The sequence below is a fragment of the Conger conger genome, chromosome 6 (assembly GCF_963514075.1).
Source record: "Conger conger chromosome 6, fConCon1.1, whole genome shotgun sequence".
Classification (NCBI taxonomy): Eukaryota; Metazoa; Chordata; class Actinopteri; order Anguilliformes; family Congridae; genus Conger; species Conger conger.
Window position 1 is genome coordinate 59,729,126 of NC_083765.1, and position 17,500 is coordinate 59,746,625.

The 17,500-nt window shown below is 45.6% G+C and overlaps 1 protein-coding gene across 5 annotated transcripts in view; it reads left to right on the forward strand.

Annotated features, from left to right (window-relative positions):
• Positions 1–17,500, forward strand: part of LOC133130694 (PHD finger protein 21A-like) — an 80,912-nt gene that overhangs the window by 50,416 nt on the left and 12,996 nt on the right. For all 5 annotated transcript variants that reach the window (XM_061245467.1, XM_061245465.1, XM_061245466.1 and 2 more), the window contains 2 exons: positions 9,970–10,164; positions 17,485–17,500. The exon at positions 17,485–17,500 is cut by the window's right edge and continues 242 nt beyond it. In XM_061245467.1, coding sequence (XP_061101451.1) covers positions 9,970–10,164; positions 17,485–17,500 — 211 coding nt within the window. The remainder of the gene's footprint in view (positions 1–9,969; positions 10,165–17,484) is intronic.

A 17,500-nucleotide genomic window follows, 5' to 3' on the forward strand; every position in this document is an offset into this window, starting at 1 on the left:
TGACAGGTCGATGTACTTTTCTAAGCAGGAAAATTACCCTTTTTACCTTTCTCTTTTGTTATGAAATCATTTTATTGCTATCACCAGATTATTAACCAATATATCTTGACATTTAGCTTTGAGTACCGAGTGATTTATTAATGTACACTCACCGAGCACTTTATTAGGAACATTTTTAGTTTATTACACCTACTTATTCATGCGATTATCTAATCAGCCAATTGTGTGGCAGCAGTGCCATATATATATATATTCAATTATTTCATTTATTCAATGAAGAAAGTAATCAGACACCCATATCTACTTTTTGCCACCAGACACCTATAATTTGATATCAGTCTTTCACATCGCTGTGGAGATGTTCTTTGCAAAACTGCTTTAACTCAGACAAATTGGTAGTTTTTCGAGCTGTTCATTTCATGTGATGACACATTATCTCTACTAGGTTCACGTCAGGACATTGACTAGGCCACTCTAAAACTTGATTTTTTTTTGGTATTTTCAGCCATTCAGATGTGGATTTACTTTTGTGTTTTCGATCATTGTCTTGCTCCATAACCCAATTACACTTCAGCTTCAGCTCACAGACAGAGGAGCATGCTGGTACAGAACAGAATTCACGGTACCTTAATGCAAAATTGTCCATAGAACATTACCCTCCCCCCATCTTCTGGAATTCCCTTTGATCGTGGCATAGTGTGCTTCTAGAAGCTTTGTGGTAACTACTTCACTCTGTAGCATGGTTCAATTAGATTGAACATGGTTGCCTGCAATCAAACCTGGCTGTGTTCAATTGGCTGAATCAAATTATCTATTAAATGTGGTTAATTGGTTGATGGAGTAACTGGGTGATATGGGTGTTATTTCATTAAATGAATAATAATTGTAAAATGTGTTCACTAATTTTCCCTTTGTATAATATTACACTATCTAAAGATCTGAAACCATAAAGTGTGACAAATATGCAGTAATAGAGGAAATCAGGAAGGGGGCAAATAGTTTTTCACAACACTATTTACATTTTCGAGTCACAAAAAAAAGGCCTCATTCTCCTATGCTCTGTCACCATCAAACTTTTTCTCAACCCTGCTGCGATATCCTTCAGGGTGGTTGCTAATCTCAGTCTTACAATTCCTTCAATCTTAAAAGGGTAGGAAGCCATTCATAAACCCATGGTTGCCTGAGTAATTTTGCATTATTCTGTTTTTGACGCAGTCTGACAGTTGGAGAGAATGAACCGAATGAATGCTCTCCCGAACATCTCTTCCTGCGGACTTGTTATACCTCTCATACAGTACAAGCGTTGGCTCCGTGGCCAAGGTCATGTGCAGTTCAGTTGGAGATTAGATTCAGTTGAGTAGAATCACATTTCGAACACAGTCGCACGCTGAGCGCAGAGGAAGCACTGCTGGCTTTGTGTTCCTGTCCCCGACTCATTTCTACCTCTCTCCTCGTCGTGCCAGCAACAGCCTTTCTGTCGTTTGTCTGTAAAACGGAGATCAAAGCTTACTTTCGGTCATCCTTCAAGTCGGTTAGCCGTCAGATAGGACTGGGTTGTGCTGCGACAGCTCGTTCAAGTCAAGCCTCACCCCATCTGCATCAATTGAAGTTCTGCCAGAAGGCCTGGCCAGAGAGAATCATGCCCCGGGACTACTGCAAGACGCAGGCATGACTCTGGAGCTGCTGCTGATGGGTAGGACCTGCTCCCCTTCAGGTGTACACATCTGTACCCTCCCCAGGTCTCGTATGTTCACCTTTACAGAGCCTCTGCCTTTTGTTTTGAGAGGGCGTTGCGTGTTTGCTCGGACTCGATCTGCATAGCAGCGTTTAAACGGGAGAGGTGCTCTAAAGGCCCAAGCTCGGCTCGCTCTTATCAAAGGCCGGCAGTGTGGAGCACAATGGATTGTCCTTGGGTTCGCTGAAAGGTTAATGCACTGAATTAACGAGAATAATAAACTGTTCTCTCGTTGTGCTGCCTCCATCAAGTGCCCAGGCACTCCTAGCTGGCAAAGTGATGGCCTGCGGAAAGCAGGTTAGTCGCACACTTCCCAGGTTAGGGCTTTGAGGTTGGCAGGGAAGTAGGTGAACGATGGCGGTAGTTTATATTTGGAGGAGGCCGTACTGTACATATGACTTGTTGGTAAATTAATCCCTTCTCTGGCAGAAAAGTGCTGCTAATGATTCTGGATGTTTAAAATAATCTCTTTGAAGAGGAGAATTGTGAATAATATTCACGCTGAGGCTTGTCGGTCTGAACTGCAAAATGAGTGACATGAAGAGAATGACCCTCAAGCATTAAACGTGAGTCCAGGACCTCTAAATAGTAGTAGTAAATGTTGAACCTAACATTAAGGAGATTTGTTAGACTTAAAGTGATTGACATTTTCACATGTAGAATGGTAAGTGGAGTTAAGTGACCTGACGGGTATTTTTTCTCTGGTATGCATTTGGGTGCATTTGTTTTAAGGGTTAGTGTTCTGGACATGGCAGCTGAGAGGGTTTCCTTGTACGTGCTCTCTGAGGGGAAGAACTGCATTGCATCATGGGAAGTGTGGTAGGTCAGGAGATCAAAGCTCCACTTAAAGATGAGATGTTTTTGTCACCAAGCAGAAGAATAAGAAGAGGAGGGATAAAAGTTACCCTGGGGCTAAGAGGCATCACATGTTGTAATTTGAGGGCTAAGCCAGAGGTCCATTTTGGAATTAGAACATAACATAGTTCATCTTAAGTAATTTGTTGCGGAATGCTGAAGACATAATGAGAACTCATGAAGTGGCTTGGTTCTTGTCTCGCATATCAGTGTTCATGTCTGGCTTTGAATCTGTGGATCTGTGGAAGAGTGGATCAGTTTTACATGGCTTGGGCAGGAGTGGGTGTTTAGGTGGGTGGTTGGAAGGAATGGGAGGAGGCGGGGTATTGGCATGGCTTCATTGGTTTAATTTCCTTTCCAGATTTATGTACTGTAGGCCTATATGTCGTTGACGACTCCTGAACCTCCCCTATAATTTTTGCAAACATCACATTAATATGATGAGCGTAATAATGTCCAAAGACGTGGATGTGTGGCATTACCCAGGGCAAAGCAAAAAAATTTGCGGAGTAAGGCGGTATGCTGCCTACTCCGTCTCAAGAGTGTCATCCAGGAGATATCCGCATAATAGCACCAGCTGTCCCATAACAGTGCAGTGGGGAAGGCCATTGTCTAGGACCACCAGAGGGAGGTGCTAAATGAGTCAGAGGGCTGTCTGAAGAGCACTAAAACACTCCCGGCTCCCTCCGAACTAAAAGGTCCCAGTTAAAGGTCCCACCTTTCCAGTGTTTTGTTTTAGGTCCTGCTATCAGTAAGAAGACATTTGTGTGTTTACTGTCCATTCTCCAGCACCTCTCATGAGCTGTTCTAGTGACTGTGTATTATTGTCAATGAACCTCTGTTCTGATTGGCTGGTTAGCTTCGGCTACAAGGTGGGTCGTGCGGAAGCAAATTAGCATATTGTTGTGATGTCACATTACATTAATTGTCACATTAGTTTCTTAATATAGATTGTGTGGATTTCTTTGGGGACTGTGCGTTCCGATAATTTCAGTGTTTTATAGCACCTTCAACTTCTTTGTAGTCGACATAACAAGGGAAATGTCCTTTTCCACAATATGGGACCTGTAAGTCTGGATTCTCTCCTGGTTAGTGTGGCTGAGATGGGTTGAGATTCCAGAAGTATCCACGCACCTTACCCAGCCCAAAGTCCCCAAACACGACAGCTCACAAAGTTCAACTGGCCCTGCGACTAGAAAATGTGTTCTTTTTTATATTGTGGGTGGGAGCTGAGTTACAACAAGTGGTGATTACTGTAAGGGGGACTATGCCAAAGTGTGATGGATTGGACATATTGTTCCTCTGATGGCCCCTGATGTAAGCTTGGTACAAAGGAAACCAGCTGAATAAAAACCCTTTTGGAAAGCATAGCCGATTTTAACAAAAATCTTCAACCTTTTTCCTTTTTTTCCTCCCCTTTTTTTTAAGTACTTACACACAACCTTTAACATGGCATAATACTGTTCCATCTGAAGGTTTTATTTTTATTTTATTTTTTTTCCTCCGCAAACAAGCCCTGCACTGAGGTGCTGTGAATCTTTACTTTTTTTAATGGATGTTCAAATTTATATTGCATCACCCTCCTCCTGTCCTCTAAGCACTGAGCAAGTGCGAAGGGATTACGAGCCGATCCTGGGGCTTTGTACAATGTGACGGGCAAAACAGCTGTGAGTGTTTCTGCTCAAGGTTAGCCCTCAGGCAGTATACTCCCCAAGGCTGTCTCATCCCCATCACCAAGCTCTGAAGACCGCACGCACGCACGCACGCACGCACGCGCGTGCACGCACACACACACGCATGCACGCGCACGCATGCACACACGCACGCACATGCACACACACGCATGCACGCGCATGCACACACGCGCATGCACACACACGCACGCACACGCACGCACACACGCACACACACCCTACACACACGCACGCGCATGCACACACACCCTTAACACACACACACACACACACCCTACACACACACAGACACACACACACATTCCTAGTATAACCGTTATACGAGTTTGACCATACCTTTGTATGGAACAGTGGTTTGGTTGGACTAGTGGTTGGTCTGGAATTGTTTTAGGTTTTTTTTTATTCATTTGCAAAGGATGCAGCTATATTTTACAAAGATATGCATCAAAATAGTAAAGCCCCCCCAACAAAAAAGAAAGAAAGAAAGAAAAAAAAGTATGTTATTGTTTCATAGGGCCTACTCATCTTGATACAGTGCTTTGTTGCGTAGTACAAAAACTATTTCTGAGCAAACTGGTGAAAAAGGAGAACCAGGGAAATGGTTAACACCCCAACGCCATCAACAAACCGTTTTCCTGCAGCAAATGTAGCATTTCCGCTAGCCGCTCTCTATGGGGAGGGGCCGGGCCCGTCTGTCTGTTGTGATTCCGCCCCCCCCCCCTTTTTGCATCCCACTGTTTGATCCACTCTCTGACCTCGTAAGAGGATTAGCTGACTGTATAATTTTGGTCCGCTCTTTTGTTTTCAGGCAAGGCAGAAATGTTGGCCTAGTGGCTGGGTGAAGCTGAACAGCACTTTACCACAGTAATTTCCCAGGCTGGAGTAGAGCTGAAAGCGGCCCTAGTTTGAATCCGCGCCTCTGGGCTTTTCCGACCCGCGGAGTCGGGATTCAGGTTTCCTCTGGGTGGAAATGTCATGTGTATTAGAGTTTACTGCATGTAGATTTTACATGAAAAGTGGGTGAAAAAAGGGCTTCTGAGTGTTGCCGACATGCCAAGCTCATTTTCAGTACCTTGACTGTTAAAATGGCAACCCCTGTGGGTCAATACTGGCCTGATGCCATTTTGAGGCCTCTTGTTGATAAATGAGTAAGATGCTATCTCCCTGGTAATATCTGCACGCTTGTGTGCTTGGGATGTGAGGAGTTTATCAGTCGAGAGGAAGCAGGTGGCCTTGGAAATAAACCGGTTTCCATAATGCATTATTGTTTTTGTAATTCAGCAATTAATAGAGTGTGGTGCCAAACTAAACAGTACCCCCTACTGTGAGCCTGTATGTGTACGTGTGTCATATAAGGTAAGTGCCTGTGTGTGGGTGTCTATGTGTCTGTTTGTCTCTCTGCCATTTCTGCATTCTATTTCTGGCCTCCTATGCATTGTCTGAATGGCTCAGGCAGTAAGAGCAGTTGTCTGGCAGTCGGACGGTTGCCGGTTCGATCCCCCGCCCGGGCTGTGTCGAAGTGTCCCTGAGCAAGACACCTAACCCCCAAATGCTCCTGACGAGCTGGTCGTTGCCTTGCATGGCAGCCAATCGCCATTGGTGTGTGAGTGTGTATGAATGGGTGAATGAGAAGCATCAATTGTACAGCGCTTTGGATAAAGGCGCTATATAAATGCCAACCATTTACCATTTATAAGGTAAGTGCCTGTGTGTGGGTGTCTATGTGTCTGTTTGTCTCTCTGCCATTTCTGCATTCTATTTCTGGCCTCCTATTCATTGTCTGAATTTTCGGAGCTGTATCTGCACAACAAAGCTTCATTACAATCTAAAGGCCAACACGTTGTGCTTCGCTTTGCGCATGCGGCAGGATAAAAATGAGGAGCTGTTTCATTTGTAGACAGACTAGTGTTGACGTTTTTGAGCTCCTGGTGAAAAACACCTGTCTGCCATCTCAAACTTTAGAGCCGTCAGCCAGAGTATAATTTGTACAGTTTCAACACCAGGAGCGTGTGTATTTTTACCCACGAACGGAATATTGATGTGCATTCAGACATGTAGTGGATTCCATGGCTTAATTCTGTCAGTAAAACAGAAAATGCTCTGAACAAAGGATGAGGTCGTGAAACTAAATAGTCCCTGAATGTTTTTTCCGGGCATTTGAAATCAAATGTAACTACGACCAGCCACGTCTTTAACGAAATATCCTACCCGTCATTTGGGCTACTTTCGTGCCATTATATATTTTCATTGGATATCTGTTGGGTCATAACTTGGGAAAACTAATAGAATGAATCGTTTTGAACTCGAGAAACGGGGCTAAGTTAAATATGAGTGCCGAATTCCGTAAAATAGCCTGAACAGCGAAACTGAACAGTCGGGATAGCATTCGCAACAATAGTACATCAAAAGTGATTCATATCCGATATTGTCCGCCACTATGGCCCATCATTCTGTGAATAAGCTGTTTATATATGGGTTTTAGCCTACACGTAATGCATTGGTAATTATTTTCTCATTTTGATTGTGTTTTAAACATAAATAACGAAGCATTTTAACCACGCACGGCACGATTTTATTAAAATTCAGTTTGTAGTGGAAAGCATTATGCGAATGTGATATGTTTTAAATGGTGTAGGCTACTTGTTGAAAGAGTTCATCATAACATGTAACGCCTTTGGACTGAGATGTTTACGTCGCCATAACTATAAGTCTGACAAGCGTTCAGTGCCCTTTTCTGTGAGAGGATGGAAGGCAGTGTTTGGCTTCCATGTAAAAAAACAACTGTTGTCCCCCAGGCAATTCTCCCACACAAATTTCTTCAATTTCATTACAAACCACAAAGCTAAAATTGGTAGGCTTGGTTCGTAGAAATCAAAAAGCGGTTTTGCGGTGACTCTTATGCGTCTGTTAATAAGAGGTTAATGTTAATCCATAAAATTCGTCCTGTATCACTCTTTATAGATTGAACCGCCGAACGCGAAACGCTCAGCTTCTGAAAGAAATTGCAGGGGGAGGGTAGGTAGTACTATAGGTAGGGTAGGCTACATCAAGTACATCACCGAATTCCGTTGCGGATGGTTTTTAGTTCGCCCTTCCCGGCGCTCACTCTCCAGTTGTATTTTCCTCCACGTTCAGCCCCACAGGGGTAGCGATGCTTATCCCTCACTCTCACACAGCTACTTGTGATTGGTGGATTCTCTTGTGTAGCCAGATGGCCGTGGCCGCGCTGCCCAGTACCCCTCCCCACATCCCTTTTACTATCTACAGAAATATTCCACTGGACTTTTTGTTCAACAAAATAAGCTAGCTAGCTTGTCTTTTTTTTTTTTCTTCTCCGGATGCTTGCAGCGTGGATGTTATTTTTCGTCGGCTTTGGAAGGGGAGAAAGGGGCTCCATCGTCGCTTTTGTGCTTGGTAATTGCTTTTTTCCTTTAAGGCCTCCAACATAGACTATTTACGGAGGCAGGTGCTGTTTTCTCCGTTTTCTCCTCCACCATACTCCCCTCCCCCACGCCAACTCCTGCCCAACTGTGGCTGGGATTCTGCCTCTCCTGCGTTGTTGTGCATTTATTAAAGGGCGTTTAAGTCAAATGTTACAGTCGCGTTCCAGGTTATTTCAACTGTGCAACAATGTCTGACAAGCTTGCACCGTACATTCTCACGGTTTTTGTATAATTTCGGCGATATTTGCGCTTCTATTTGTGGCTACATGCCCTTCGTGTGTGTGTGTGTGTTTGCGCGGATGTATGTGTGTGATGGCTTGACCTTGCTGATAGCTGAAGGTGGTTCTCTGTCGGGGCTGTTAACTTTTGTATCACATCAAGGATGTTGTTCATTGCGAATATTGTTCTTTGCAAAATGCCAAGAATCCCATTTAGTTCTACCTGTTTTATCTCCCAAGAATATCTTTCTGTAACCCAGCTGTTCCCCACAGTGCTTTTCTTCCTGAAAAATGTCACAGCTGGACATTTTCACATTTGCAATTATTCCAGAATAGCCTCCCCTCTTTTGACATCTTTTAAAATCTTCTCATGACCTTATAAAATTATGCAATGTAGCATTCTCGGTAAATTGTGATGCTGCTATCGGACTTTCCACAATACCTGGATTAGAGGACTGGTTTAATGAGAAAGACATTGCAAATTTTTTCTGTGCTCATGGCAGAGTTTAATAAAGTGTCCTCTAGTATAACTAGGGGATGCAAAGCCTTTTGAGTTCTCATGGCCAGGGACCTGATTATTTACTAGAGGGGAATCAGGAAAAGCTTATGATGTTGTTGTTGTCCCCCCCCTACCCAGTTTATTTATTTATTTGTTTTGGCCCTCAAGGTTACCTTGTATTCATTTAAATTGTAATGGCAGTAATAGCGAGTAGTAGCGGAATGTGAAGGTGACATTTGTCAGGTTGCTAGGTTACGCTCAGTGTGAGGCCTTTGATGTTTCCTCTGAAGCATAAGTGAGTGTACGCCCCACCCTACCAGGGGGAATTCGTGGAGCACATTCCTCTCCAATCACTCAAAGTTTTAAAATGTATGCATACATTCGTTTAATTCATTTTTCTTTTTGTCATTTGTTGATTTGTTAATTGCACCCTCTGCTCTCTCAGCTGTCGACAAATAATAGTAGTTTTTATGCTTTGTGTTGCAAGGACTGCACACAATGGAGCCATTTTCTATATAAATGTCTTTGTTATATGGTGCTTTGCATTTTCTTGTTTGTTTGTATATAATGGACCGGTTGCTCTTTAATCAATGCATTCTAATAGTTATTAGCTTTTGTTGAACAGTTTCTCTTGTGAATCCTGGATTAATGTGCTCAACAATGTCTCCAGTAATCTGTTCCAAAGATGACATTTCTCATAAGCGCTGCCCTCCGTAGTGCAGAGCTTTGTGTTCGATTTGTTGTGCAAAGTGTTCTGCATTACGAGCGAGTGGTGGGTGGACCGCATGTGTAATTAATTGTGTTATAAAGTTTATTAAAAGAAACATCATGGCATATAATATATGAATTCTGATGTTTTCTGTACACAGTGCGAAATACACATGCAAAATGTCCTTTAAAATGTTTCACTTATAAAGAAGCTTCATGGCTCTGGGCAGGAATGATAGTTGATGACGTTTAGTCAGGGGCTGAACAAAACCTTGCTCTTTCCAGGTGCGGTAGTAGTAGTACTAGTTGTTGTAGTTTGTTGCAGCAGCAGCAGCAATAATAGTAGTAGTAGCAGTAGCAGCAGCAGCAATAATAGTAGTAGTAGCAGTAGCAGCAGCAGCAATAATAGTAGTAGTAGCAGCAGCAGCAGCAGCAGCAGTAGCAGCAGTAGCAGTAGTAATGTAGTGTAACAGCCGTAACTCATCCTCCTCTCTCCCTCCTCTTCCAGAAGAAGGTGTTGGAGCAGCTGAGGAAGGACCTGAGACCGTAGTTGCAGTAGTAGTAGTAGTAGAAGCAGTAGTAGCAGTAGTAGTAGCAGCAGCAGCAGCAGCAGCAGTAGTTGTAGCAGCAGCAGCAGCAGTAGCAGTAGTTGTAGCAGCAGCAGCAGCAGTAGCAGCAGTAGCAGCAGCAGCAGCAGTAGCAGTAGTTGTAGCAGCAGCAGCAGCAGTAGCAGTAGTTGTAGCAGCAGCAGCAGCAGCAGCAGCAGTAATGTAGTGTATCAGCCGTAACTCATCCTCCTCTCTCCCTCGTCTTCCAGAAGAAGGTGGTGGAGCAGCTGAGGAAGGACCTGCTGGTGAAGCAGGAGCCGCCGGAGATCAAGGCGCAGACGCAGACGCAGCCGGCGGAGAACAAGCACCCCACGCAGCCGCCGCAGCCCGACGGCAAGGCCCCGGCCCCGCCCTCGGCCCAAACGCCCCTGTCCCTGCCTCCCCAGAACCTGAGCGCCCACCAGGTGACCGCACTCCCCACTGCTTTACTTCCTGTGTTTTTAACTCCCACTCCCTGCGTGCTGAGACATAAAGGCACAAAAAGGGTCCGAAAAGGAACAAATGCTTGTCTCTGGGGCGGTACCATATACGGTACTGTGCAAAAGTTTTAGGCAGGTGTGAAAAAATGCTGTGAAGTAAGAATGCTTTCAAAAATATAAATGTTAATTGTTCATTTAATTTTTTCATCAATTAACAAAATGCAAAGGGAGTGAACAGAAGAAAAATCGAAATCAAATCAATATTTGGTGTGACCACCCTTTGCCTTCAAACCAGCATCAATTCTTCTAGGTACAAGTCAGGCATTTTGTAGGCATATTGTCAGGTGTGTGATTAACCAATTATACCAAACAGGAGCTAATGATCATCAATTTAATATGTAGGTTGAAACACAATCACGCTGTGGTCGGCCAAGGAAACTTGGTCGGCAGATGAGACACATCATGCTTACTTCCCTTCGCAATCGGAGGACGTCCAGCAGTGCCATCAGCTCAGGATTGGCAGAAACCAGTGGGACCCAGGTACACCCATCTGCTGTGCAGAGAAGTCTGGTCAGAACTGGTCTTCATGGAAGAATTGCGGCCAAAAAGCCATACCTCCGACGTGGAAACAAGGCCAAGCGACTCAACTTGTTTGGGGCTGCATTTCTGCAAATTGAGTTGGGGATTTGCTAAGAATTAATGGTCTCCTCAATGCTGAGAAGTACAGGCAGATATTTATCCATCATGCAATACCATCAGAGAGGCATCTGATTGGCCCCAAATTTATTCTACAGCAGGACAACGACCCCAAACATACAGCCAATATCATTAAGAACTACCTTCAGCACAAAGAAGAACAAGGAGTCCTGGAAGTGATGGTATGGCTCCCACAGAGCCCTGATCTCAACATCATCGAGTCTGCCTGGATTACATGAAGAGACAGAAGCATGTGAGGCTGCCTAAATCCACAGAAGAACTGTGGCTAGTTCAAGACGTTTGGAACAACCTACCTGCCGAGTTCCTACGAAAACTGTGTGCAAGTATACCTGGAAGAATCTTTTGAAGGCAAAAGGGTGGTCACACCAAATATTGATTTGATTTAGTTTTTTCTTCTGCTCATTTACTTCTGTTCAAGCATTTCGTTAATTGATAAAAATAAATGATTAACATTTCTTTTTTTGAAAGCATTCTTATTTTACAGCATTTTTTAACACCTGCCTAAAACTTTTCCACAGTACTGTAGGTATATAAAATTGTACCCCTTGCCCGTATCATTATATTGTACCTTTTTTTGCTCGGTAAACATACTCATTTGTACCCAAAGAGAACATTACTGTACTCTCAGGGTTCATTTGGGGAATTTGATCCATGAAGAACAAAAATGGACCTCCTCTGTCACTGTATTTTTGAGTGTGTACATCCTGAAGGATTTCCTGCTGCGCACAGTGCAGTTTTTGCCTGGTTTTACCTCGTTTCCCCGTGTCCTGTATTCCTCTGGCCTTTATTCAGCTTTCACTCTGACGGTTTCCCCCATCTTCCTGCCTGGATTCTGGGTAGTGTCCCAGGGTTTTGTGTTCTTTAGTTGCGCACGACTTCTGCAATTCTCCACGTGGTTCTGTTCTGTAGTTCCCGTCTGAACTGTGTGTCCGTCTCTCTGCGGTTTGCTTTGCTTGCTTCTCTTCTTACATGTGGTCCACGCCAGCAAGCTGTTTTCGCAGGTTTAATAAACGAAACGGCCATGTTTCCTCGTAGCCGACGGTGTCTTCTCCACCTCCCCCACCGTTGCCACACAACTTTTTCCCCTGTTCTTGTGAGAGGAGGCCCAGCTTGCTGTTATTTCCATCTTTTCCACCAGACACCGTTTGCCCTGCCAGGGTATGAATTTGGTCAGCCACAATTTAGAAGCTTAATTTCATGCCATTTGTTCTCGAGCATAAAACTTTCAGGAGCTGAAGCTAAGCCGTTGTTGCTACACAGTATGTCACCTTGCCAAAGCACCCCACGAGATCTAAAGTCTGCTTCCTCCCTTAATAAAGCCTCGGTGTAGCTGTGCGGCTGCAAAGCTGCTTCAGTCTATAATTTCCCAGAGTCACTCAGTTACCCTAGCACCTTCTTAAAGTTCTCACTACCTGACTTGTTCAAGTAAATGCAATGTAATTGCCTAGTTTGACACTGGTAATATGTCATTTTATTCTGTAATTTAAGGTCCACAAGGAGCACAGAACAGACCCTACCCAGTGGCACTATGCTGGCTGGGATGTCAGGTTGACCTTTTTTATGAACTTAATCCTGATACTCGTTCTGATTGGCAGGTACTCTTATGTGGAGTGACATGCATAGCCATTATGACACAAGTAATGTGCATTGGTAGATGGTAATTTATTTGCTGGGTTATGGTACAGAATCTATGGTACTGTGCAGGTATTCAAACAAGCTTTCTAATGAGGGCATCTTTAAAGGTTGTGTCCAGGGGAAGGCTTTGAACACAACTAAGCATTTGGTAATTAGTAATGGTCCACCAGGAAGCACAATGCCCTCTCTCTCCTAACTGCAGCTGCACAAAACATAGGCTTACTGTTTTATTACAGCTGCCGATTGTACAGTCATCTAATTAGCCCAGGGCCTCTCTACCAGTTCTACAGCCCTTGAAATACCTCCGCACTGCTCTGGAAAAATAATTGTAAAAATGGGATTGTTTTTCAATGTTGTCACTTTCAATAGTTAAATATTTCATGCCGGGTTGGCCTCCCGCAGTTGTACGGTAACTCTCCCCCTGCGTTGCTCTCGTCAACTCTCCTCTCCTCGCCGCGTCCTGACAGGAGAGGGACTGAGATCAAGGGGAGTACCTGTAGACTGAGAGGACAGTGACGAATGGCGGAGACCTCCCGCAGTCTCAAAGGGGCTTCCCAGAGTTCACCGGGCCGTGGAGAAGGCGTGTTGAGCGCCGTGAAGCAGGAGCGGAGGAGACGATGCCTTCTCGCGAGCGAGCGGTCGTCTGGAGGGACCCTCCCGCGCTCCCGGACATGAAGCCGCTTTTCCCCGCCGCGTCGGAGAGAGCGGGAGGCGGGAAGGCAGAAGACCCTGGCGCGCGTAGCTGTCGCGTCCCGCACGTCTCTCGCTGGACCGGAATTGGCTCCGTGTTTTTGGCTCCTCCACTCGGCGCAAGCGCTTCCTTGATTGCCTACATTTGAGAACGTTCACAAAAGGCACAATGCAAGCTGTGGAATTTTTTGAAAGAAATGTTTGTTTTTGCTTTTTTTCCACCGTTTTTCTTCCAAAGCTTTGGGGCGTTCAGCAAATCCCAAAACATGCTGCTTCTGCAAGCCCCTCAGAGGACGATACTGTGTCATTGGAGGAGCGAGAATCGCTCGGAGGCCGAGCGATTGCACTGAACGCTGCGATCAGAGCGTTTAAGGCGCAGAGCCCCCAGACGGGGTGAGCCTGGGGCTGGGGGGGGGCACAGCTCTGTGTCTCTTTGAGTGCCCCTCTGGGCACGGCTGTTGGAACACAAGCCCCTCATCCAGGGAAATGATTCAGAAGCCCCCTCTTTATGCCCTTCAAGACGGCGGAGCGTGGTGCCGGCTGCCCAGCCGTGCCGGGGACAGGTTTTGGAGCGCGTGGCGTATGTGCTGAAACAACGCGGCGCTCCGAGCCAATGAATGGGCTCGACTGTGTGGCGCGCAGCTGCGTCGGCCGCGTCCGATCGCCCGCCGGCCGGCAGCTCTCCCGGGACAGACTGGGCCCGCCTTTCACTGCTCTGCTCTGTGTCCCGCTTCCAAAGCACATTTCAGCTCTTCCTCCACCGCCTGCAGAACACACAGGGAGGCCCCTTAGCCAGATTTAATGAGTCTGCTTGTTTATTTAATTTGTATGATTTTGGAGTTCATTATGAATGGTAAAAATGGCAACACTGTCGATAAAAACTAGTTTTCATCCAGAGTCCCTTTGGTGGTTTAAAGCAATGAAAGGTGAGGCCAATAACATAACCAAACACAATGGCCATAGCATATGCTGACCGGAGCATCAGTACATAGTGTGGCTTCCTGTAAGGATATTAAAGACAGTCATTATACCGAGGATGTACAAAAGCCTTTCTCCAGACTCGCGATCGTGGTTGAGTATCGGTTTTAAAACCTATCGCAGTTTTGGTTTTGCACTATAGAAACAAGTGCCCAATCCACCTTATGAATTTTATTTCAGAGCTTTCTGTACACTTGAGGTTGTAATTTACAGAATGAGACATGTGACCGTTGCCAGTTTTGAATGGTGCAATGCAAAATAAGATCTGGTTAATCTATTTATTTATTTTTTTTACCTCATTTTTTATTTCCCAATTTGAAATGCCCAGGAGTGGTGAGGCCATTTCACAGGGCTGCAGTGTCCTCCGTTGGGTCAGGAAAACTGTAGTATGCAGTGCGCACTTCCTCCAGAATGTTCTGCTAGCCGCTGCTTCTCCTCAATCTGCCGTCCCCTTCCCGCACACTTCACGTACACTTCACACACACTGCACGCACACTTCACGCACACTTCACGCACACTGCACACACACTGCACGCACACTGCACACACACTGCACGCACGCTGCACGCACACTGCAGGCACACTGCACACACACTTCACACACACTGCACGCACACTGCACGCACACTGCACGCACACTGCACACACGCTGCACGCACACTGCACGCACACTGCACGCACACTGCACGCACACTGCACACACACTGCACACACACTGCACGCACACTGCACGCACACTGCACGCACACTGCACACACACTGCACGCACGCTGCACGCACGCTGCACGCACACTTCACGCACACAGGCTGCAGGAGCTCCACCCACCAGAGACCAGGCAGAGACCTGCTGCCCCCCAGCTCTCCCTCCCTCAGCAAAGCTACGCCCAAGCACACATTGCTGCTCCAGATCTTTCCCTGGATACGCCACCAGAGATCCCAAGATTTTGTTCAGTTAGAATGAAGGTGACACAAGTAGTTTTCAGGGTGGTTAAAAAAAAAAAAAAAGATTTTGTTTTTCAGGCTTTTTGTTGACTGCTTCCTACGCGAGTGTGCCCAGTCCTCCTCTTCTGTAGGTGCGTTGTAGTGTCACAGGCCCGAGATTTATCGCCTGCTTTTAGTGGAGATGAAATGCTGCGCTGGCTGCCTCGCCGTGGCACTCAGACGCAGGAAGTGCTGGCGCAGGGGAAAACGTCCGGGGGGACGTTAGGGGCCGCTTTCGGAAAAGCGACAGCGCCAGCAGAACGGCTGATGAGGTAGCGTCCCTCTGACCCGCTTTCTGTGTGTGGGTCAGTGGTCCAGGAGCCCGGGGGGGCGGCGTTGTGCTTCAGGCCTGGGCCTGGGCCTGGCATTAATCCCCAGGCCAGATTGAGCCTCCCGCCCCAGACAGGTGCAGACGCTGCAGGGATACACACCACACACGTGCCCCCGAACGTGCCCAAAACCCACCCGCCACACCTATTCCCTCTGCCTCAGAGCCAACTGCGTCTCATTTGGCCAGGCATTCTATTTCTGTTCTTTTGCTGGCATGGTTAAAAAAACCTGCTTAAAAAGGGCACAAGGACAAGCTCTGTTAAAGGAAAATTAGAGGTGGAAAAACTCCCCGACACAGAGCTTGATTAAAGTGCGGAGCGTGATTGGTTTATTACACTGTATGTGACTCGAAATGGCTTCCTGGATTTGACGTCGTCTTTGCATATCTCAGCTGAATGGGCAGGCAGATGAAGGCCTAAAACTGCAGCTGGAGACAACACCTTTTTATATCCAGGAATGCAGCCGTAAAAGCACCACTTAAAGTGTACTTAAACTGCAGTTTAGTGAATGTATGTGCCGTTCTTTGCCTTCATTTAAGCAAAAGTCCTCACCAAAGAGCCCTTCAGTTTTTATTAAGCAATAAAACAAGCTAATTTGAAATGTTATTGTTGTTCCGTAACTGGACCAGCAACAATCAAAGTCTTAAAAACTTCAGGGCCCATTTCAGCATTCTTAGCGCTGTCTGTATTGAACAGTCTTACAAAAAGTTGGAAAAAATGGGGGGTGGTAGGTGTCACCATGTGTTTCAACGGCAAATGTACTAAATAATATCCTTCCATAATCTATGTGGCTGAATTGCTCCAGGATAGTTGCTCCAAGAATACTTTTTGAGGCCTAGTATTGAGTTTAAAACTGTTAATCACAATTATCCATATGCCTTGCAAGCAAAAGCATAAAAGACAAGCAAAGCATAAAATTATCCAAAAAAGGCTGCTTAAAATAAGCAATGTAGATAATGAGCTATATTGTACACTCAATATACACTCACTGAGCACTTGGGAACACTATACTAATACTGGGTAGAGCCTCCCTTTGCTCTCAAAACAGCCTCAATTCTTCGTGGCATGGATTCCACAAGATGTTAAACTTTTCTTTGAGATTCTGTTCCATGTTGACATAATTGTGTCACGCAATTTCTGCAGATTTGTCAGCTGCACATTCATGCTGTCACAAATGCTGTCACAATTATCCACACCCTTGTTTCCTGTATGTCCTTAACACAACCCAGTTGTCTTCTGTATGGAATTGGTGAGCTCAGTTTATGGAGAGGTGTGAATAATTTTGAAGTCCACTGTAACGGCGAGACAGCAGAGCATTTCAGTCTGGATACAGGAAAGCTCTCTGCCCTTGAGGTTTTACATTTCATTTTGATTCCCACTAAAGGTACGGAAGAGCTTAAAAATGCCTTTATTTTGCAGTTTAGTTGCTTTAAGTCATATTTCCGGCATTAGAAGTGACTTCTTGAGACAAGAGCCTAAGGAAATATCAGACTCCTCTCCGGGCAAGTGGAGGTGGACGAGAGCATCGGCAGGGAGGTAGAAAAGTTCAATAGATAATCACATTACCCGTTCCCTTGGGCTTTGTCTCGCTGACCAGCTCTTGTCATTCCTACATGGGACAGAGTATGTTGAAAATTGTAGTGTGCTAGTCAATGATAGTTCAGCTGTGCTAAGATTGGGAAACATTGAAGATTTAATTAGTCTAAACACAGCCTGTAGCATAGTGTGAAGTACGTGACTGAGACCCGGAAGGGCGGTGATTCAAGCCCCGGTGTAACCACAATAAGATCCGCACTGCTGCTGGGCCCTTGAGCAAGGCCCTCAACGCCACATCGCTCCAGGGGGGATGGTCTAATCAAATGTATGTCGCTTTGGATAAAAGCGTCAGCTAAATTCCCATGATATAACCTTTGGGTCTTTAGATTGGGTGATCTCTCGTGGTAATCCGCGTTTCCCCCCGTGTGTCTCTGCGCAGAGGACCGTGACGGTCA